Source organism: Choristoneura fumiferana, chromosome 15 (genome assembly GCF_025370935.1).
Source record: "Choristoneura fumiferana chromosome 15, NRCan_CFum_1, whole genome shotgun sequence".
Classification (NCBI taxonomy): domain Eukaryota; kingdom Metazoa; phylum Arthropoda; class Insecta; order Lepidoptera; family Tortricidae; genus Choristoneura; species Choristoneura fumiferana.
In genome coordinates, this window is record NC_133486.1 from 2351593 (window position 1) to 2375494 (window position 23902).

Genomic DNA, 23902 nt, shown 5'->3' on the forward strand with positions numbered 1-23902 from the left:
GGGACGTATAAAGGCTGGGATGATGATTGATTATACCTTAGGCTGCTATTTATTTCTAAACTACTAATAATTTTCAAGCAAACTTAACCGTTATAGTTTTCCTTATAAGTTTGATATACTTACTATCATTCTGATTTGTTTCTAATTTTCCCACCCATCGGTTTAGATTTTAGAGGAGGGGGGAAGCTTGATTTTAATGAAAATTTGCACTTTAAAGTTGAATATTTCGCAAACAAATGAATGAATCGAAAAATCGTCTTAGCAAACCATTAGCAAAGCCGCGGACGGACGGACAGGCAGACAGACATGGCGAAACTATAAGGGTTCCGTTTTTGCCATTTTGGCTACGGAACCCTAAAAATAGATTAGATTTTTTACAATTTTACGGACAGTCCGTCCAGAGATGTAAATAAAAACTCTCTCTCTGCTTAGTAGCGACATCTCTTGTCTGTGTGAGCGGTTGGTTCCAAAAGAGTGTGACGTCTCTCGATGAGAGCGGAACATAGATGTCACTAGTGCCGCTGCATAAGTAGCGTAGTAGAAATAAGGAACCTGAGATATGTATGCATAGGAAAAAATCGTGTCTAGATTCCTGTCCAGCGGTGGTGTAGGGGTTATAGCCCGCAGCACGGATTGCTGAGGACCTGGGTTCGATTCCCAGAGCTGGTCTCTTTTTCTGGTTTTTCTGTGCATCCATGTCTCAGTTTGTATTTTCGATAAAAACTCTCCTGTTACGACACTACACCTGTGGCCTGTGACACAAGTACTGTTCCGTCCACCACCGTGAACTTTTCATAGGGTAACGGAAGCAGGTATTTTGTGCCGCTTGAGGCAAATCGCAGAGTTCCGTAGTGCCACAGCAAAAGCTTCACGGTAGCCCGTAAGTTAGTTACTTTCGTGAAGTCGGTCTACCTATACGAGTACCTACTATTCACGAAGACTCGTGGCAGGCAGTGCAATAAAACATGCAAATGAGACCGCACATCATGTTCTTTCTCGCACTTACACTGTTTACCTACAGGTGACATCACAAGGACGTAAAGATGCGTATTGTCTGGCTACGTACTCGTATGTTTATCGATAGTAACGGGTTTTCAGGGGGGTATTTTGAATGTGACAAGTATATAATTATCTACGAGTATACATATGGGTTCTGTGTAGGGTTTTTTTGGTTGTACCTTGTTTTGCCTAACAACTTTCTGCCTATTTTCAGTTTGCCTAATGTTAGATAAACTAATATTACTTAACCTAATGTTTCATTTTACCTAATTTTCATTTTAGTGAAAGTCATTTCGTATACAACTTACTTTACATAATTTTGTTTCGCCTAAATTTAAATTACCTAATTTTCATTTTGCATAAACTCATTTAATATAATGTTTGATTGACATAATTATTTTTAGTCTAACATACATGTCACATAATTTCATTTTGTATAAACTTATCTCGTATAATGTTTGATTGACAAAATTATTTTTTGTCTAACATACCTACATGTAGCATAATTTAATTTTGTATAAACTTATTTCGTATAAAGTTTGACTGACATAATTCGGTTAATCCGAATACATTGCGATATCGCTAGTTAAAAAGTTTAGTATTATAAAATAAAGTCGGTTCTGGCGCTTCGCCGGCCGCTGCCGCGGCACACTCGCTTCGCTCGCTCGGCTCGCACACTGTAAGGTCGCAATTCTACCTAAGATTCTGATTTGGTGCTTATGGGACCTAATTGAAGACATTCCTAGATGAACGCAATAAAAAAAAATCAAATCGATTCATAAATGACGGAGTTCTGAGGTAACAAACATCAAAAAAAAATACAACCGGATTGATAACCTCCTCCTTTTTTGAAGTCGTTTAAAAATAATGTAGGTAGTTTTTGTAAAATGGGTATATTTTAAAGTAGCAATTTTGGAGAAATGGGGTCATTTTTGGACAATATATTTGCACTAATTGTAGCTCCTTCTTAGACTAACACTATGATACCAATAAAATAACTCAAACCCGCGAAAGATTTTAGTTATGTTGATTTTGTAAACATCCCTTCTATTTTCGATTTTTTCATGCGTTTAACTTCTATATTCTATGATTGCTTTTTTTTCACGTTATTGTCAAGACTTTTAGGACTTATAAATAGTATCCCTATTTGCAGTATTAGTACGCCAGACACGTGCCCACAATCCCGGTCGAAAGGTCGCCCACTAAATTATTCCTCAGCTTTGCCACGACATTTGTCCCTTCACGTCATTAGACGTATTTAAATGTAGCTTTATTCTAAGCAGGCATGTTGCTTGTTAGGGTTCCGGAGCCAAATTGGCAAAAACGGAACCCTTATAGTTTCGCCATGTCTGTCTGTCTGTCTGTCCGTCCGTCCGCGGCTTTGCTCAGGGACTATCAATGCTATAAAGCTGTAATTTTGCACGGATTTATATGTAAACTATGCCGACAAAATAGTACAATAAATTTTTATTAAAAAAAATTTTACAGTACCTATAGACGTGAAGGGGGGGGTGATTTTTTTTTCTCATCCAACCCTATAGTGTGGGTGTTGTTGGATTGGTCTTTTAAAACCATTCACATAGACAATTTTTCGATTCAGTGATTTGTTTGCGAAATATTCAACTTTAAAGTGCAAATTTTCATTAAAATCGAGCGTCCCCCCCCCTCTAAAATCTAAACCGGTGGGCGAAAAATTTGAAAAAATTCAGGATATCAAACTTTCAAGGAAAACTATAACGGCTAAGTTTGCTTGAGAATTATTAGTAGTTTAAGAGTAAATAGCAGCCTAAGGTATAAAACGTACCTGTTGTAAACTAGTCCTTCCTTCTTTCTGTAAAAAAGGTTGCCTGGAAGAGATCGCTCTTAAGCGATAAGGCCGCCTATTGCTCACCTTGTAATTTTTTTTCTCTGTGTATCTGTTTTCTGTATCGCTTACTATGTCTGGTGTACAATAAAGAGTCTTTGTATTGTATTGTATTGTACCTAAACTTGGAAGATTCCGTATAAAATACGAAATCCTTAGAAAAATATTACTCAATTTTTTCGTAATGGCTACGGAACCCTATTTCGGGCGTGTCCGACACGCTCTTGGCCGGTTTTTTTAGAGTTACGTGGCTAAAAAGATTTCCTTATATCCACCTAAGTCCCAACTTTTTTAACAGATCCAGTACGTTGGCGGAAATAGCTACCTCCTGGTTGCCAGCCGTTTTTACCAGGCACGAAGAAATTAACTTTGTTTTCGTAGAAATACCATGAAGTATTTTTTTTTGCTGGCTATTTTTTTACGGAACCCTTGATGCAGGTCCAACTCGCACTTGACTGTTTTTTGTTTGTTTCAAACTTGTTTCTCGCAAGAACGTGCTCGTGCCTTTTTTAGAGAGATTTACCGACGTTTATTTTTTAAGCCACGACCATTATAATTTTATTACGAATTGTTGTGGGGAGACTTATAACTGCGTCGGTAGTTGTACATTTTGTCAATAAACAGTTTTGCTTGGTATCTTGTCTTTTACTGACGTAACACTAGCGCATTCGATACTCAATTTTAATATTAATAATTACCTACGTTATACATTCAATTCATAACAATGCCAATCGGTAAAATAGAACCGTTTGTAGTGGAATCGCAAAATTGGGACAGTTATGTACGTCGCGTCGAACAGTTTATTACGCTAAATGGTATCGGTGACGAACTCAAAGTGCCCACGTTGTTAACCTTAGTCGGTGGCGAGTGTTAAAATCTACTTTGCGATTCATGTTCACCCGAACACCCGGAAGAAAAACAATTCGACAATTTAGTAATGAATATTTTGTAATTTATTTGGATACAATAGCTTAGGTATTACCTACAGCATTCCTGGAACAGTATTTTATGCAACAGTTGTATAATAAGCGTCAAAAAAGGCGAGTGGCGTGGTGAATTACGATGTGAGCGTAGCGAACATCGTAAAAAGAACATGCCACGAGATTTTTTTGACTTATATACAACGCTACGTTGCGTACAATACTTTTCCCACAACTAAAGACTTATTAAATAAAATGAAAAATTAGAGAAAAAAAAACTTTTTCATACCTCAGTAAAATGTTAGCAAACGCAAATAGAAGGTAAACAACAATAAACGAGTGGGAAATATGAAAATGACAAAAATTATCTAAGGTTGCCAGTTGCCAGTGACGATGTTATATAGTACGCTTGATGACTTCTTGGTACAAGCAGCAGAAGTGTATGATAAAACTATAGTGTATACTGTATTCCCGCGGCTTCGCACGCGTAAATCATTAGATTCTCATTAGAGTCTTTATTGACGTTGCATTATAAACATCGATGTGAAATCTCATGACTGTATACCAAGCGGATGAGATTTCATGATCCTGGGAATATTGGCATAAAAAGTAGCCAACAGATATCGAAAATACAAACTGAGACATCACAGAACAGATACATACATAACAGATATGTATTATTCCAGATGTCCAGTTATTTTCATACCAAATTTAATACAAATCCGTCCAGCCGTTTCGGCGTGAAGAAGTAGCAAATACACATAACACACACACACACACACACACACACACACACACACACACACACACACACACACACACACACACACACACACACACACACACACACACACACACACACACACACACACACACATGCTCACAAACTTTCGCATTAATAATAATAATAAAAATTATTTATTCAGATAACTAGGATCCATCAGTTGTTAGTATTACTTATAAATATGTTAGGTACATGGTGTTAGTTAAATGTACGATGCTTACCGTAGTGTTAGTGAAACAAACAAATAAAGAAAAATCAAGCATTTCGGATTAGGATTACTAAATTAACAGTTCAACTCAAGATTATATGCCACGAGCGGTCCTCTCCGTTTATTCCGTGGATGTCGTAAGAGGCGACTGAGGATAGGTTAAGGTATACCGTAGGCGACAGGCTAGCAACCTGTCACTATTGTACCGTTTTCGTCAAACTTAAAACCAAAAATTGCTAAAAGTGGTTCCGGGGCGCTAACGTTTCGTGTGCTCTGTCTACCCATTTGGGAATACAGGCGTGATGTTTGTTTGTGTGTGTGTGTGTGTGTGTGTGTGTGTGTGTGAAGATGGAGGAGCAGCATGGCTACACATTTTTTGCATACAGGTAGCTATCGTAAGGTCGCGGGTGAGCAAATTTATTATTTGTAGTTAATTGATATGGACCTTCGCAAAGTAACTGATTCAATAAATTAAATGAGGACATAAATTATCGGGTCGTAGATTCCGAGTCAACGAATACTCGGCTATACATTAATCGCACCCGCACGTACATGCCAAGACATTAAAGATCACTTAACGCATAGTAATCTACGAAGCGTAGCTCAAAGAAAAATTCCAGAGCCCTTGTACTCCTCTCACCCACGACTCTAAGCGACCAGCGACACAATGAGAGTTTTCTCTGTCCATTGCATCTGCAGCCAGGTTACCATGAAGCAGCAAGCGTCTCGGTCGCGCAGTGAAACAGCACGCACAAATTCGGCCGTGTAATGTTGATGCCTTTGGGACGGTTCGGCTAAGTACCGGTCAGCCACTTTGGATTCAGTGAAGCAGAGCCTGTGGATTTATTCGTGATGCTCTGACGGTCTGTGTCAAGCTATAATGTAAATTGCTTTGTTTACACGATTGTTTAATTCCATAAATTCTATTTTATAGACACACACAACACACAAACACCACGCCTGTATTCCCAAATGGGGTAGGCAGAGCACACGAAAGGTTACCGCTTCGGAGCCACTTTTAGCAATTTTAGGTTTAAAGTTTGACAAAAACGGTACAATAGTGACAGGTTGCTAGCCTGTCGCCTACGGTATACCTTAACCTATACCTACCTACCTACCTTATCCTTTGTCGCATCTTACGACACCCACGGAAGAAATGGAGAGGTGTAATTCTAACCCGACACCACACGGGTAAACACACGGGGTCAAGCTATAGAGCCTAGAATATAGTCGAAAAGTTGTGGTTTGATCTATGGCCTATGAAGCAGAGCATCGTGGGTTCAACCCAGGCTCGCACTTTCAAGTTTTCGAGAATAGAAGAAGACATCATATTTGAAACTGGTGTTTTCCTGCGGCTTCGCAAACGTAAATCGTTACATCCAGCAGCTGAATTGAAATTCGGGAATGCCCACGGGATTTTTAAAAAATCATTCATTCATCAGGCATTCCCAAAAATTAAATCGTGGTATTCATTGACGTTACATTAAAAACAATGATGTCAAATTTCGTGACTCTAAGCCCAGCGGTTGTTATTCGAGATTTTATCCCTATCCCGTGGGAATATCGGAATAAAAAGTAGCCTATGTTATATTCTAGATGTCCCGCTATCTACACCCCAAATTTCATCTAAATCCGTCCAGCTGTTTCATCGTCAAGGAGTAACAAACATATTCACTCACTCACTCACAAACTTTCGCATCCTTACAGTGAAGAATAATATCTTGAGAAAACTTGTACACTTGTGAAACAATACGATGTGATACGTGCGAGGTCGCTGACCCGCTCTGCGTCCGCGTGAAATATAAGCCCGAGCGATCTCATTTTGAAAAGACACCTATTGGGAGGGTGCGAAGTACTAGGTGGGGGTAATCAAATCGGGTACGTATTATAATGTATAAATTTAAAATACATATCGGTTGAAATACATACAGTTGAAATACCGAAAATTATAAAATATAATGCATCAAAATACAAAAAGTTATTTGACATAAGTTCTAAACGCATAAGCTTGAAATGCATAGTGGTCAAAATATATAATGGTTACAACGCATAATGGTTCTTAGTCATATGGCACAAAATGCATATTTTCATAATGTATACGTTCAAAATCTTTACAGTATGTTTTCTATAATGGTTGAAATACATACTAGACACTGATTTTTCACAATGAAAAATGCATATATTACAATTCTGGCACTAGCCGGCCGCTACCGCGGCACGCTCGCTTCGCTCGCTCGGGTCGTGCTTGTTTTGGCCATAGTTGAACCTAACACGCTCCTCCTCGCTACGCTCGTCGTCGCACCTAAAGTTACTATTCAATTATTGATCAGACTTTAGTTTAAAATGCAAGGTCTTGTTAGACAATACCGATTACGATCAGTCGGTATCTTATAGGTTAGGTTAGGTTAGAGTTTTTTCCAGGCGCGAAGCGCCTTTACTAGCCTGAATAGGAGCTCCGCGAAGCGTAGCTCCGTCGACTTGTCTTACAGTCCTTAATTTTTCTGAATTTTACATGTAAATACAACCTAAGTAGACTGGAGATGAAGATGAACCTAGGCATTATATAGTATGTATTTTGACCATTATGAAAAACGTACTATAGGAATTTTAATTGTTATTTCTTTCAACTATTATATATTCTGATTGTATATATTCTGAACATATACATTGTGAACTTAGTCATTTTAATTTTATGTATTTCGACCAGTATGAAAAACGTGCTTTATGAATTTTGATTAATATTTATTTAAACGATTATATTTTTCAATTTTCGTTATTTCAACTGTATGTATTTCAACCGATATGTATTTTAAATTTATACATTATAATACGTACCCATCAAATCTATCGCAGCGCTCATGGTGGCCAAAAGTAGAAATAGTTCTGGCTCTGTCATCTGTCATACTCATATGAATCTGTCATTAACAAAGCAATTTGTATAGACTTTAACTACCTAATTTTAGTAATAGATGTTTGTGTTATGATGCGAGCTTGAATTATTGAACACCGTCCCTGTTTTGTTCTTAATTCCTCTACATCTCGGACATGTCCAGCAACAATTTTCCTTATGAAACGGTTTGTGGTTGAAATTTTATATTGAGTGATACTCAAAAAACCGGTCTTCAAAATTATACTCATTTTGATCTGAAAACGATATTTAATTTATAACTAGCGATATAAGAACAATTATATAATTTTACTATTAATCAAAGAAACCAATAAGGTAGCTTTATCTTTTCGTTTTACAGTAAAAGTACAACTAATCATGAAGTAGGTAAAAAACCCTGACATAACGAAAATAAAACACATTTTTTGAATTAATTTTACTTACCTCATTTTATTTTAACGACCAAAAATGAATTCGCAACCTTTTGTCCACCCAAATCACGGTATCACAGTAATTTTGTATTATAAATTAATACGTTATAGGTTTGATTTTGGTCACAATGTCGCGATGAAATTTCAAAACGTCAGAGCATCAGCGCCATAAAAGTTGCGGACACTAGGTGGCGCAGATGTCGTGCACAGAGCCAATATGACCAGCAGTAGGACGTATAGGCTGAGCTGGTCAAAGAAAGCGCTCGACGCCCCGCCGATTACGCATAACTTGCCCAGGCCGTAAGGTATATCAGCTCCTAAAAACATTCACCCATTGTTCTGGAGATAAAAGGGTCAATTTGAAATTGACTTTCAAGTTTTCTTTGTTCTTGTTTATTTGGTTACAGCGTTAGGGTTCGTCAGGAGTTTGAAGTCTTTGTTTGATCCTAGGGATGATTCGAGCTGTAAAGTCATTCATTAAGCATTTTCAAGGGTATATATTTCAGGCGATAATGAAAATGTTTCATTGAATGAAACTAATTTGTGGCGTGAATTTGAATTTAGAAGGTTGAGTGGGGCAGAGTTAGATTTAACTTCTGAATTATTTGAGTCCCTTTTGTTTTGATTTAAGTATCACAAAGGAAGAGGTGTAATTATGCGTTTCGTAGAAGAGGCTAAGTGTTCGTTTTGTAGTTTAAATAAAAACTAAAACGGAAATAAAAAAACTAAAAGGAGATAAGCAAGACTAGTGGCATAAAACTCTGTTAAGTAACATAAAGTTCAACAGCCCGTTCAAAATCATGACCAGCTCAAAAATTGGCACTAATGATGATCCCGACTATTTAATTTTAAGTTACGTCACTTAGTTAAGTCACTTAGTACGTTAGTCACTATATTCTGTGGTTAAGTAGTTGACAAAGTTCCAGACCACTGTTTCTTTTCGTTTAAGATTTTAATTTTTAAATTTATGTTTTATTAGGTACATTACTTATTGGTATTCCTAGCTGATAGCTTAAAAGTATTACAACATGTACCTATAATATTGTTTAAAAAAACCCTACATATTTTTATCGCCATTTTGAGTTCTGTTTATCCTATGTCAGTTTCGACAGTTTTAACGTATCTATGATATATCAACCTCTCTGTACCACAAATAAAACGGATAGAAATATACACACATACGCTCGAAAAATATAACCTTCCTTTGAGTAGTCGGGTAAAAACAAATAAGTTGAAAGTCTAAGACGCCTATAGATTATTGTTCCTTTAGTAGACATAACTTTATCTGGTTAATTACTCAATGGTTGCTGCCCACCTCCAATGGACAAGGGATCTCAAGGGTTCACGGTCGAGACCCTTTATAAGCTGGACAATCTAATTATACTGACATTTAAATGTACTAAGTATTTAATAGGGTTCGGGTAAAGGTGAAACGTAACAGCAAGGCGATGAATTGATTTCTAAAGCACTTGTCCCTCCACCAACGATGCACAAGAAGCGAGCAGAGCTATAAACTAGATACGAACATATGAAAACAACAGTTTACAAGAGAAAGAGATGTACAAAGGCAAACTTATCTCCTAAAGAGATCTTTTCCAGTTAACCTTTGAAAGATTGAAAGAATATCAGAAACATAGTGTTACTTCTTCTTCTGTTTCGAATGCTTGGCGTTTATTTCATTTAATTTCGTTAGAAAATACTCATTGTTTAAAATTAAGTAATATGCTATAATATATTGTTAGCATACACATAAGTGATATAATAATTTAAGTATAAGTCATCATTACTAAGCGATCTGCTTACGTTTAAACTGCATGCTGTGTTTGCCTGTAATTGGGTAAATACTCTTCCAATTGTTATATCTATGTTTGTACTTAAAGTTTTACGGTATGTTACCTGTTGGCAAACCTAAATAAATAAATAAGAGTTGTCGAGCGATGCGAGTGTCTAATTTGGTTAATTTTGTGGCTACTTATCTGTGTCTGTGTCATGTTGGTCGGATGTTTGTTCCCTCGACGTGAGTTCTGGCTGGCAAGCGAGCATTTCTGGGCGAGTTTTACCTTTGAAAGCTTTTGTTGCTCCCACAAACCAGTGGACGGAGAGTTCTCACCGGCGCAGTGTGAACAGCCAGCGATCAACTACTTATTACTCTATGTCTTACAGTTGTGCGTGCTCTTTCTCTAAACGACTCATCATGTCAGCCGAAAGACGTCCACTGCTGGACATAGGCCTTCCCCAAGGCTCTCCACTTGTGCTTCTGGGTTTTGTGGGTCTTGTGCTTTCCGCATCCAACGTGATCCCGCGATCTTAACCAGGTCGTCGCTGCATCTTGTTGGAGGCCTACCGACAGCTCGTCTCCCGGTCCGCGGACGCCATTCGAGAACCTTCTGACCCCGTCGGCCACCAGTCCTGCGAGCAATGTGCCTCGCCCACTGCCACTTCAGTTTCGCAATTCTTCGGGCTATGTCGGTAACCTTAGTTCTACTGCGGATATCATCATTTCTGATTCTATCCCGCAGAGAAACCCCGAGCATAGACCTCGCCATAGCCCTCTGAGTGACTTTGAACGACTCGCTTTCAATTAATTCAATCGTGCCACCACGCATTTATATTTATTATACATTTATATATTATTCTTGTTGCGTTTAAGGCGAATTTTCAGTACCTACATAGATCATGTACTACACAAGTATAACGTATCTTTTTTAATGATACGAGATCCACATCTATTGGTCGTTTCTTGAGCGAGAAAAAAGTAACTCGCTCCCGTGCTAGCGGTGCGACAATTGCCTTAGGTGATTGTGAAGTAAAACCGAAAACTTGCCTACAGCGTAAAAAATATTTGCTACGAATAAGTGCATGGTCTGGCCACTCTGCAATAATGTGTGGGGGCTTTACTTAAATATGAGTGTACACGATCTATTATCAATCAATTACTGAGGTTTTAAGTAACACAATGAAGTGGAGATGGGCGGGCCCTTGGCGAGACGCACCGCCAACAGGTGGTCGAAAGCAATTACTTAGTGGTGGTCAAGACTGGGTCGAAGAACGGCGGCAGACCGCCGGCCAGCTGGTCGAATGACCAGCAGTGGGTGGATGTGGGCTGATTTAAAAAATAAAAATAAACGTGTCCTGAATCACCCAGTATAGATGCCTACAAATTTACTGAACCCTTGGTGAGCGAATTTTGTGCTACGCCTAAGGCAATGTAAACGTTTTAATTATCGTTCTATTAGCACGTCTACTAATCGTATCAGGCCGTCCCGGCGTGTGATTGGCACCGCTGTAGCAATTACATTCACAAAAGCGACCGACATAATTAATTAAACATTCTACTTTACATATTGACGAATTAGGATATCTTTAAGATCTTAATTATGAGAGGAACTCGGAAAGATGGCTCTATAGACTCGTCCAGGGAAAGTTCTGTAGGTATAGTGCCTTAGAGTGGAAGTGAATGATTACATACAGAATACTGAGCTACATGAACAACTGATTGCATAAAAGGAGAATGTGAATTAAATAAAAATAAATAAATAAATATCATGGGACACCTGACACCAATTGACCTAGTCCCAAACGAAGCAACGGCCAGACCAGCACCAGCAGCACCAGACAGCAGCAGCAGCAGTTGACGACCAGATGGCCTAGTGGTTAGAGAACCTGACTACGAAGCTTGAGGTCCCGGGTTCGATTCCCGTGTCGAGGCAGATATTTGTATGAAAAATACTAATGTTTGTTCTCGGGTCTTGGGTGTTTAATATGTATTTAATATGTTTTATGTATCTATCTATATAATTATATTTATCCGTTGCCATAACCCAAGCTTTGCTAAGCTTACTTTGGGACTAGGTCAATTGGTGTGAATTGATCCGTGATATATATATTTATTTTATAAGCAAAGCTTGTACTATGGGTACTAGGCAACGGATAAACATACTTATATAGATAAATGCATACTTAAATACATATTTAACATCCAAGACCCGAGAACAAGCATTCGTATTATTCATACAAATATCTGCCCCGGCCGGGAATGAGTGAATGTCAAAATCCTGCTGTCATTAATAACATGTTATTTTGTACCGGTACCTACCTACTCGTATACATCGATATTCTTTTAGAATTGATTTGTTCTTTATATACGCTACGACTCACGAGGCTATATCCACAAAAATATAAACAACCCTGTAGCAGAGTTAATACCAAAGTCGTTATCGTATCGACAAACAGATAATACGCCATAAACTGCTATTGTGACCGTGTAAAACAGCGGGAGCGCTGCGTGAGTTATGGTATTACGACACCATCCGACGAAAGAATGATTCCTTTACTTTGATGGGCTCGTATTTGTCAGTTATTTGAAAGTGATGCTCGATCATTGGAAATGTCTTATTGGAACTGTTTTTATACTTAAACTAGACAGATGGCGTGCTCTCGTTTCGGAGGCCAAGACCCTCTTTGGGTCCCTGAGCCAAATTAGTTAGTTAGTTAGTTAGTTTACACGCGGTTTCGCACGCGTTAACTATTCGATCTGGTACTTACAATTGAAATTCCGGGATTTTACATAATTCCCCGGGGAGTTCCCAAAATTTATATCGTGGTCTTCATTGAGGTTGTGTTAAGAACAACTGTCCAAAATTTCAAGACTAAACCCAGCGGTTGAAATTTCAAGGTTTTATCCCTATCCCTTGGGAATATCATGATATCGTAAATAAAAACTGAGACATGAATGCAGAGAAAAACCAGAAAAAGAGACCAGCACTGGGAATCGAACCCAGGTCCTCAGCATTCCGTGCTGCGTGCTATAACCCCTACACCACTGCTGGACAGGAATCTAGACACGAATTTTTCCTATGCATACATATCTCAGGTTGCTTATTTCTACTATGCTACTTAAGCAGCAGCACTAGCGTCATCTATGTTGCGTCGACAGACGTCACATTCTTTCGGAACTAACCGCTCACCCAGACAAGAGATGTCGCTACTAAGCAATCAAATTATGATTGATTTTTTGGAGTCTTTCTGTATTTTTTTAAAACACAAATAAAAAAGAAGAAGAAGAAGGTAAGCGATACAGAAAAAAAGAAAACATTTATTCGTGACATTACATGACGTGAAGTGACATGGATAAGAATAATAAATGTAATTTCGTACGTGAATTTCGGAAAACCCAGAGGTGCGAGCCGGGGTTTGAACCCACGATCCTTTGCTTGAGAGGCCATAGGACAAATCACTCGGCCACCACGGCTTATTAACGATGATTTAATGGTTAATCCCCGATCCATAGTTCCAAGAACAGTGACGTGTCTCTGTCCCAAACTAACTTCGACTTGGCAACGTGTGGCAACGACAACGAACAGATTTTCTCATTTCGTTTCAAGTTTTAGAACTTTTTTCTACGTGACCAATTGTATATTGGATTGTTAATTTAAATTGACACTGAAATAAAAATAAATAAAAACCCTTTTATTATCCCTTAAAACTTAAAACATATTGAAAAACAAAATAATTCATGCACGTTTTCATTCCAATAGATTTACTCGTAAAATTATAATTTGGATTGCCAGTACAATAAAAATAATGTTACAATAATATCAATAATTAGGTACATTACATTCCATGCTTTATTTTTTATGATCAATTAAATTAATTAAATATATTCCGTAAATAATCTAATTGAAACTAACATTGAGTTAAAATATTACTTTATTCTATATGCTAGCCTAGGATATAGAATAAAGCTCTCTCTTTCGCTCGCTCTTCTCCTTTCCCCGAAAATATTTTCCAAAATGATTAATTTCTCAACATAACTCTTTATTAAATATATTTTTTACTAAAAATTACAATATTATGCTTTAGATTTACTACATCACGGTAAAATTTCCCAACTGTTATTTATATCATAATGGGCAATGGATCATCATCATCATCATCCCAGCCTATATACGTCCCACTGCTGGGCACAGGCCTCCTCTCAGAACAAGAGGGCTTGGGCCATAGTTCCCACGCGGGCCCAGTGCGGATTGGGAACTTCAACTCAACAACTCAACTCTCAACTCAACTCTCTTCAACTTTGGGATGGACATTGGATATATTTCCCAAATTTTGAAAATTAAGTTATTTAATGATGTTTTTAGACTATTAAACAAAACTTAATTTTTCCTTTTTCATTTTAATTAAAAGTATTATAAGGTAGTTGGGTTTTTTAACAACTTTATAATGACTGCATCTTTTGATCACGTCGCGTTGACAAAGGCTTTGTACCACTACCATGAGCTTACAGTGACCGTACTCGATAGCGACGGCGTAAGTTATTTGTATGGAGAATTGTACAGCGCCTCTACAAATAATTTACGCCGTCGCTATCGAGTACGGTCACTATAAACTCATGGTAGTGGTACCGATTTCGGTAGGGTTTCGGTCGTAAAATATTGTGGCCGTATCGCCTGACGTTTCTGACGCTCGCGATCGCAACCAAATGACAGATTTCGTATACAAAAACTGTCATTTGATTGCGGTCACGAGCGTTAGAAACGTTAGGCAAACGGCCTCTCAAAGTCAAAGTCAAAAATATCTTTATTCAATTTAGGCTATAACAAGCAGTTATGAATGTCAAAAAAAATCTACCACCGGTTCGGAAAAACCTCTGCTGAGAAAAATCCGGCAAGAAACTCAACGAGGTATATATATATATATTTTTTTTTTTTTTAAACAGATTTACAATATTATTAAATGATATGTATACATCACAAGTAATTAACACAACTTTATTTTTAACACAGTAGGTTCGCTATTTGAAGGGATCGCTAATGCGGATCGGAATTATTTCCAAATATCCCTGTCCATGATATAATCATTAACTTTACAATACGCCTTTGATATTAATGTCTTCTTGACAATAGATCTGAATTTTGCATCCGTTTCATTTATAATATTTTTTGGAGTTTTATTATAAAAACGTATCCTCTCACTCTAACACTGTCACAAAGCAGCCTCTACGTTCCTTTGTCTATTAGCTACCTAAGTCAGAACATCTGGCATTAATAGACAGCCTCTAAACAGTCTAAATATTATTTAAAGAATATGTGAGTCTCTGTACATAAATTACTGTACTAAAAGATTACGTAGCTTGCATTAGCCAATGAGGAAAAAAACATTTTTGTGAATATTTAAAAAAAATCATATCTCAGAAAATAACAAAGATAGGAAGCTGAAACTTACAGGAAATAATACATGTCATGAGGGCTCTTATTAAAAAAAATACAGTGAACGTTTGGTGAAAGGGCCGCTTTTGCATGCAAACACGGTTACGCTCTTTACAGCGTGACTGGATTTCATTTTCATTTTATTTTGACCTAGACACGCTCCTTATTAAAAAGGCTTAAATAAGAGAATTTAATAAGGATTACTTCTATTGTCATCTAGAGCAGATTAAGGGTATTTTGAGTTGAGGCTGGTTATTCGCGCGGCAGTGGAACCACCGCGAGCGTTTTCTTTACATTGCGCAGTGGAAACGCTCCTCGCACAGTGGTCACCTAACAGCACACGCAATGAACAGAAAAAACGCTCGCAACGGATATGCCCCGCTGCTCGTTGACGTCCAGTTCGTGGTCCAAGGCTGTGTTCAGCGAACCGCGCAATTTTAGCGCACCGCACTGTCTCTTTCTCAAGCTATACTTTCAAGAGAGATGGTGCGTTAAATTTCCCGCCTTATCGGAACGCAGACCTAACCCTTCGTGCCCGGTATGGTCTGAGAGTCCCGGGTTTTTAAAAAATAAACGTAATTTTTGAAGTTTTCAATTTTCCGCGTCGTCTCTGAACAGCTTTGCCTCATAAAGTAGACGTCATTTTGACGCCGCTACTGCATTCGATTGCATGCACATTCTCGAGTTGTACGTAAGTATACCTAAGACTAAAGTTACTCAGGTATAAAATTGTAGACATGAGAGTGTGTCTTACAAAGGAATTTGTTTATTAAATATAGTGTTTTTATGTAATATTAAATCGAAATAAACTTGTTTATTTACTAGTCTAGAGCTCTCTCACCTCTCTATAGAAACATAAACTTCAGTGGTGGGAATTTTTGAGCTGGTCACGATTAAAAGTAGGTGTTAACTGTTGAAGTTTAAGTTCCTTAACAGAGTTCTAGACTACTAGACTTGTTTTCCCATTTACCGAATTTTTTATAGGTTTGATTTTTTGTCTCACTGTTTAAGCGGTATCGCGAGCAAAGCAGCATGTCCATATTAACATTTTACTTGATATCCTACCTAAGTGTAAACAAATCGTCGATTAGTGTATTCTCGATTCGCGGCAGTTTAAACGCGCGGTTATACTGTCCAGTTATACTCTATTTAATAAACCAAGATACTAAAGTGACATTATAAAATGTCAAATGTAAAAATAATGTGACCAGCATAATACGAATAGCTGTCTCTGGTTTCGGTTTTCGACATTATTGCAAATAATCGGTTTATGGAAACAAAAATAAAATTAAAGCATTCAATATTCTACTTTCCATAAGCATTGAACTTTTAGGCAGAACTTGCTTAGATTTAAATGAAATTTAAACGTCAACATCTACAAAAAGTCGAAATATCCCCTAAGCATTTTCATTAGACCCATTTCACCTTTTTAGCCATATAGTTTCGCCATGTCTGTCTGTCTGTCTGTCCTTCCGTCTGCGGCTTTGCTCAAGGACTATCAATGCTAGAAAGCTGTAATTTTGCACGGATATATAGGTAAACTATGCCGACAAAATGGTACAATTAAAAGTTAAAAAAAATGTTTTTTAGACGTAAAGTGGGGGTGTTTTTTTTTTCTCATCCAACCCTATAGTATGGCGAACGTTGAATAGGTATTTTAAAACCATTAGGGGTTTAAGACGATTTTTCGATTCAGTGATGTGTTTGCGAAATATTCAACTTTAAAGTGCAAATTTTCATTAAAATAGAGCGTCCCCCCCTCTAAAATCTAAACCGGTGGGAGGAAAAATTTTTAAAAATTCAGGATGGTAGTAAGTATATCAAACTTTCAAGGAAAACTATAGCGGCCAAGTTTGCTTGAGAATTATTAGTAGTTTATGAGTAAATAGCAGCCTAAGGTATAAAATATACCTAAACTTGGAAGATTCCGTATAGAATACGAAATCCTTAGAAAAATATTACTTAATTTTTTCGTAATGGCTACGGAACCCTATTTTGGGCGTGTCCGTTTAGAATGTCTTAAGTGCCCTACATGTGTTAGTACGTCACAGATCCGTTCATATCTTAACATTTTATACACATAATATAGGTAGGTACTTACCGAAACTTTTCGGTGATTACCGGTTGTGGCAAATCACTATTTATGTCATGTAAAAAAACAGGTAACACATGAAACTTCATTTTAGTACCTTGGTTTAATAAATAGGGTATGAGTAGGTATCCTAACCCTAAGTCTCACCGCCCCCTTAATCTTGGTGGAATACTTAATCCTCGTACTATATTCTCATTGATCTGGCAATCTCAGGGGTTATTCAAATGACTTGGTTTATTTTATATTTTCAAGTTGCCTTTGAGAGCGGGCTCGGTTACGTGGATACAGAGTATATTAAATACACTCTATATAAACCGCGTTTGTTTAACAACTTTTTTGTTAGTGTCTTTTTTTAACCCCCGACGCAAAAAGAGGGGTGTTATAAGTTTGACCGCTGTGTGTGTCTGTCTGTCTGTGGCACCGTAGCACTTAAACGGGTGGACCGATTTGAAAGCGGTTTTTTTTATTGAAATGATTTTCTAGCGATGGTTCTTATACATGTTTTATCAAAATAGGTTCAGCCGTTTTTGAGATATTGAACTTTAAAGTGTCAATTTTTTGTTGGTTAGGTCACAGAATAAGTTAGTATTAACAAGCTTTTATTTCGTTTCACCTGGGAGGAGACCTGTGCCCAGCAGTGGGACGTATATAGGCTGGGATGATGATGATGATGTCCCGTTGTCTGTCTGTAATCAAATCTTGCAAGTTAAATTCGACCAACTTTTAGTAGTCGGATTGACTTAAAGTTTGGTATACTTATGTAAATTGCGTGACAATACAATAATCTGGTAGTGACATCCTGGTAGTCCGGCTAGGATCGTCTCTATAGGACGAAACTCTTGAACGGTTAATGGCATTGACTTGAAATTTGGTATGCAAATGTAGTTTGGGTGACAATACAAGTACGTCAACAAAAAGTACAGTCAGCAAAAAAAGTTTGTATTAAAAAAGTTATATCATATTTTTGACGAGGATTGTGCTGTTGGTGTTTTCCGTTTCCACCGTTACAGCTTCGCCATGTCTTTGGTGGGCGCCTCGGCGAGACGGCACAACCGCTTTGTTTTTAGTGCTTTGAAGCGATATTGTATACCTACATTTCTAGATCGTAATGGATATTCTTCTTCTTTTACGAGTAGGTAGTTAAGACGTGGTCTTGGTCGTTGGATGAGGACGACGTAGACGTAGAGGTAGACGACTCAATTTTAGTTACTGTCCCAGTAGTTAGTTCATCATCATCATCCCAGCCCATATACGTCCCACTGCTGGGCACAGGCCTCCTCTCAGAACAAGAGGGGATTGGGAACTTCACACACACCATTGAATTGCTTCGCAGGTTTGTGCAGGTTTCCTCACGATGTTTTCCTTCACCGCATAGCTCGTGGTAAATTTCAAATGTAATTCCGCACATGAATTTCGAAAAACTCAGAGGTACGAGCCGGGGTTTGAACCCACGACCCTCTGCTTGAGAGGCGATAGGTCAAACCACTAGGCCACCACGGCTTAAATAGTAGTTAGTTGTCATCTTTAATTTTATATCATCAGCAATAGAGGTAACAGCAGTGGCATGTATTGGACGTCTTATAGACAACGACATAAGTAGTAGTGGTTTTTAATAGTTGCCTGGAATAGATCAGTCTAAAGCGATAAGGCCCCTGTTCTTATAATAATCATCATCAGCCGGAAGACGACCACTCCTGAACAAAGGCCTCCCCCTTAGAACGCCACAATGAACGACAACTCGCCACTTGCATCCACCGGTTTCCCGCCGTCTGTTGTGGTGTTTAATAAAACTTCATTGTATTGTATTATTTTTACCTGCTATTTTAGGGTTCCGTAGCCAAATTGGCAAAAACGGAACCCTTATAGTCTGTCTGTCCGTCCGCGGCTTTGCTCAGGTGCTATTAATGCTAGAAAGCTGTAATTTTCCACGGATATACATGTAAACTATGCCGATAAAATGGTACAAGAAAAATTCAAAAATATTTTTTATTTAGAGTACTTCCCATAGACGTAAAGTGGGGGTGATTTTTATTTTCTCATCCAACCCTATAGTGTGGGGTACTGTTCGATAGGTCGTTTAAAATCATTAGGGGGTTGCTTAAACGATTTTTCGATTCAATGATTTCTTTGCAAAATATTCAACTTTAAAGTGCAAATTTTCATTAAAATCGAGCGTCCCCCCCCCCTCTAAAATTTAAACCGGTGGGTGGAAAAATTTGAAAAAATTCAGGATGGTAGTAAGTATATCAAACTTAATAGCAGCCTAAGGTATAAAATATACCTAAACTTGGAATATTCCGTACAAAATACGAAATCCTTAGAAAATTTTTTTTCGTAATGGCTACGGAACCCTACTTCACATGGCTTCACATTTATGTGTCTGATCTGTTTAATTGTTATTTAATTTATTATTTTTATTTAATTGTTAGTTTTATTACTCTTTAGCTACTAAGCCATGTCTTTGTTTTGAAGAATAAAGATTATATCTATCTACTTCGGGCGTGTCCGACACGCTCTTGGCCAGTTTTTAAACAAATCACGCCTCTAATACATACCTAATACATTAATTTTTCAAAAATTACTTAATGACAGAGAAAGGTAAAAATTCGATAAAAACAACTGTTTTACATTTATCTCAAAAAGGAGAAAATTTTCATTGACGTCAGTGTTATAGTAGAGGTACAAAATAAACAGTTTGATTTTATCTAGTTTCCTACGGTACTTTTTCAACCAAAACCTAGCTGGGTATATCTAGGAGTCAGTCTTCCGTGAAAACACACGTAAGTGGAATCCTTATTTGCGAAAAAGCAAAAGCCCTGAATCCTCTTACAAAAAGCGTTTACTATGCCCCAAGACATATTGAAAGCTTTTGTATGTCAAAGCAACATATATACCAACCCCAGAGTTTCGTATGTCTATCTTGTTTGTTCTTGTCTTTGGCTCTACTGAAACTAAAGTTTCTTATTACTTTTAGATAGGAGAGTTGAAATAATATAAGGTTTATTAATTTTACCAAAAAAAAAACAAGTAACCTACAGTCCGAATGGAGGGTTATATTTCTCAAGCAGTAATTAAGTATGGCTATTTTTTGGTCCTTTCTGTAGTCTAAACAGCTAGACAATATTCAAAAAAATAAGATATCTTTAGATTCATCTAAACCATCTAATTTGCTCCCTTGATAAAATGATCCGTATTCATTTTATGACAGTTAGGGGCTGTTTCACCATCCATTGATTAGTGTTAACTGGCGGTTAGGTGTGATGCCGTCTCTATTTGTTTTGTTCGAATAGACGGAGACGGCATCATATTTAACCGTCGGTTAACGCTAATCAATGGATGGTGAAACAGCCCCTTAAAGTTATAAAATTAATACTAGCCTGTTGCTTTTGTAATTCTTTTAGCGCTATCCTGCGAAAATCATCATATTTTCCGGGATAAAAATTAACCCATTCCTTTCCCGAGACTCAAACTATCTGTATACCGAATTTCATCGGTTCAGCTGGCGTTATGAGGTAACAAACAAACAAACAAACAGGCATACAAACTTTCGCATTTATAATATTAGTGGGATGGGATTAATATTATACATATATTTCAATTATACCTATTTATTATTATGCTAAATGAGTGTTATGTTTTTTTATTATTATGCCACTTCAATGTTATGCGAATTAATATTATAAAAAATAATTTATACGAAATAATAAACACCCTAATGACCCATTTGGACAATACGAGAAATATTGCATGCCAATTTCACTACATTGCGGTATATATTTGTTGGATCAACTGAATTTATCGTCTCTGAATAGTTCGCATGTAACGCAACTTCTTGCATAGTCTAAATTTTAATGGGCCTTAATACTGATGACTCACCGAAGAGCAACAGCAATAGGTCGCTGACGGCCAAGCTGAAGAGGTAGTAATTGGTTGCAGTGTGCATGGAGGGGTGGCGTACTATGACCACACAGACTGCCGCGTTCCCTGCCATCCCAGTGGCGAAGATCAGGAGGAGCACGGCCGTGGCTGGTGCCAGTACACCCAAAGACAGCCTGCGAGGGCCAATCATCCACCACAGCATTTCTTCTTCGGAACAGTCGAAGGTCGAGGTGTTCGTGCAGCGCTGCTGGAAGTCCTCGAAGGATTCGTTCGGACGGAGGAACTCCGCCATGATGAGGTTAAGTGATGGTGAAAAGTTTTTAATCTGGATAAGTTGAGTGTGAGGTTTTTGGAAACGTTGTAATTTTAAAGGGTTTTTTTAAGTGCTTAGTAGATATTAAAATTAGTGGGTATAAATATTCAATTATGTTTAATTAAAACCAAGCTTCAATTGATTTTTATTTAGTACAAAATTACTGTGCTAAATTTGAAAGATCTGTTTTATAATATTCCTAATTTATTTAATATCTAGAATGAGTAAATATTTAATTTATATTTGTTAAATGCAACATACGATTTTATTTTAAATAGTTTAAAAAGATCGAACCACAACACCAACTATTTAAAACATTTCAACACTTTTTTAAACTACAGAACTGAACTTAACTTTATAAACTAACTGTAGTTTCCGAGTACTGACTCGGAAGTTACTCAAATAAAAAGCAATAAAATTCACTGAATTCAATTTTGACACTCAAACTTATTAGCGTACTCAACTTCATTCAACGTAGTAGTTGCGTGCATTGATAAGTTCGTAGCGGCGGTTCGTAGCAGTGCTACGCGGCTACGTCCGTAGCGCTTGCCCGCTTTTGCAGACTGAATAGAAACGCGTGTGTTAAGTCAAGACAAAGCGCTTTCAGTGTGCAGTTTACATTGTGCATACCTGAGTGTGTCCTCGTTCCTGATAAGCACGAGCATTCCCTTGTCATTCAAATCTATTGTCAAGAAGACATTTCTGTCTTAAGCGTTTTATAAAATTAATGATTATATCATATTTAGGTTCAGGTTTAAAGACATTTATTCCCATATAAGACATTACATCACTTTCATGAGAACAATAGTTTGCATTATCACTAAATTATTGTACAATATAAATAACAAAAAATCCGTTTGTCGGTGAGAGTTGAAATAACAAGTAGGTAGGTATATATAGTACATACATTTGTTCAATAATATAGGTATGAGGTAGGTAGTAGTAGTAGATACTTGCCCGTGTTTGACTCATTCTTTGAAACATATTGAGCAAGTTGTTTTTTGAATGAGTTAAACGAGTTCGATATTTGGAAATAATTCCGATCCGCATTGGCGATCCCTTACTTCAAATAGCGAAAATACTTGTGATGTATAAATATCATTTGATAATATTGTAAACGTTTTAAAAAAATATACATCGTTGAGTTTCTTGCCTGATTCTTCTCAATAGAGGTTTTTCCGAAGTGATAGATTTTTTATTAATACAGACGACGGGAGCGAATTCCATTCCTTAGCAGTTCCATACCTAAACGCGAGCGAAGCCGCATGCAGAAGCTATAAGTCTTAAAGTATATTAATTAACTTATACGTCAAATTTTACTTCAATTTATCAACGTCAACTTTTAGAGATTCGCAACTAAAGGGTTTCAAAGGATCCTGCCAAACGTACAAACATTGCAAGATTTGCAAGCTTGTAAAAAAACTGGCTAGTACAAGTTGGCCTCGCTCGCTAAATATTTAGTAGGAATAAGCTATCCGTATGGCAGTTCTGTGCTACATATTTGACTTTAAAATGAAGTTGGATGTAATAAGAGAAATAAGGGAATTTAAGAAATTAATTATATATTAGTAGGTGTTTATTAGAAAACTTTACGCAATACTTAGCATCTCACCAAATTTGAGGTTTATAAGCCAATAGGAAAATTAAAGTTATTATAATTGTAATTGTAGTAAACCAGTAATTGTTATTATTACATAAAATTATAATTAATATTGCATGAAATTAAAAAAAAATATTTTTACATTACATTGTAATCGATGGCTTTAGTGCATAAAACCAACGTGATTGATTTATATAATTATAAGTAAGTTATATATTGTTACTGTTATTAGTCCTGTCATTATAATTACATTTTATTCTAGAAGAGCGGGATCTCCTGTCACAGGTATCTTCACATACTACTAGGAGGTTTCTAACCTTCTTGCATGTTTGATCTGGCTATTGGAATAAATACATTTTAATTTTATTTTTTTCATTTTCAAGTAAAAAAATTATTCGGGGCACAATGTCCTAAAAGTGTTAGTATTTTTCAACTCAATGGGCTAATCAACGATACCGGTTTCAACGAGGTAAATCAGATTATTTTTCGCGCACAGGATGCTTATACTGTGAAGATTTAAAGGCAGTGGGTACAGCTGGCTTTAAAACTTGTGTAACAGACGAACAGATGGACACGTGATTAGTAGTAATAGGGCTCGGTTTGGACTCTTCAGTTACGGTACCCCAAAAATGAAACAAAATTATACAGATACACTTAGTCGTATGTTTATAAAAAAAAAAAAAAAACAATTAACTTAAATTTTGACCATTTTCGTTT

The 23902-nt window shown here is 37.1% G+C and overlaps 1 protein-coding gene across 2 annotated transcripts in view; it reads right to left on the bottom strand.

Moving 5' to 3' along the window:
• The window catches only part of LOC141435562 (neuropeptides capa receptor-like), a 114830-nt gene extending 93243 nt beyond the window's left edge, over positions 1-21587 (bottom strand). For both annotated transcript variants that reach the window (XM_074098281.1, XM_074098280.1), the window contains exon 1: positions 21270-21587. In XM_074098281.1, coding sequence (XP_073954382.1) covers positions 21270-21564 — 295 coding nt within the window. In that variant the 5' untranslated portion in view covers positions 21565-21587. The remainder of the gene's footprint in view (positions 1-21269) is intronic.
• Positions 21588-23902: the final 2315 nt, after the last annotated feature.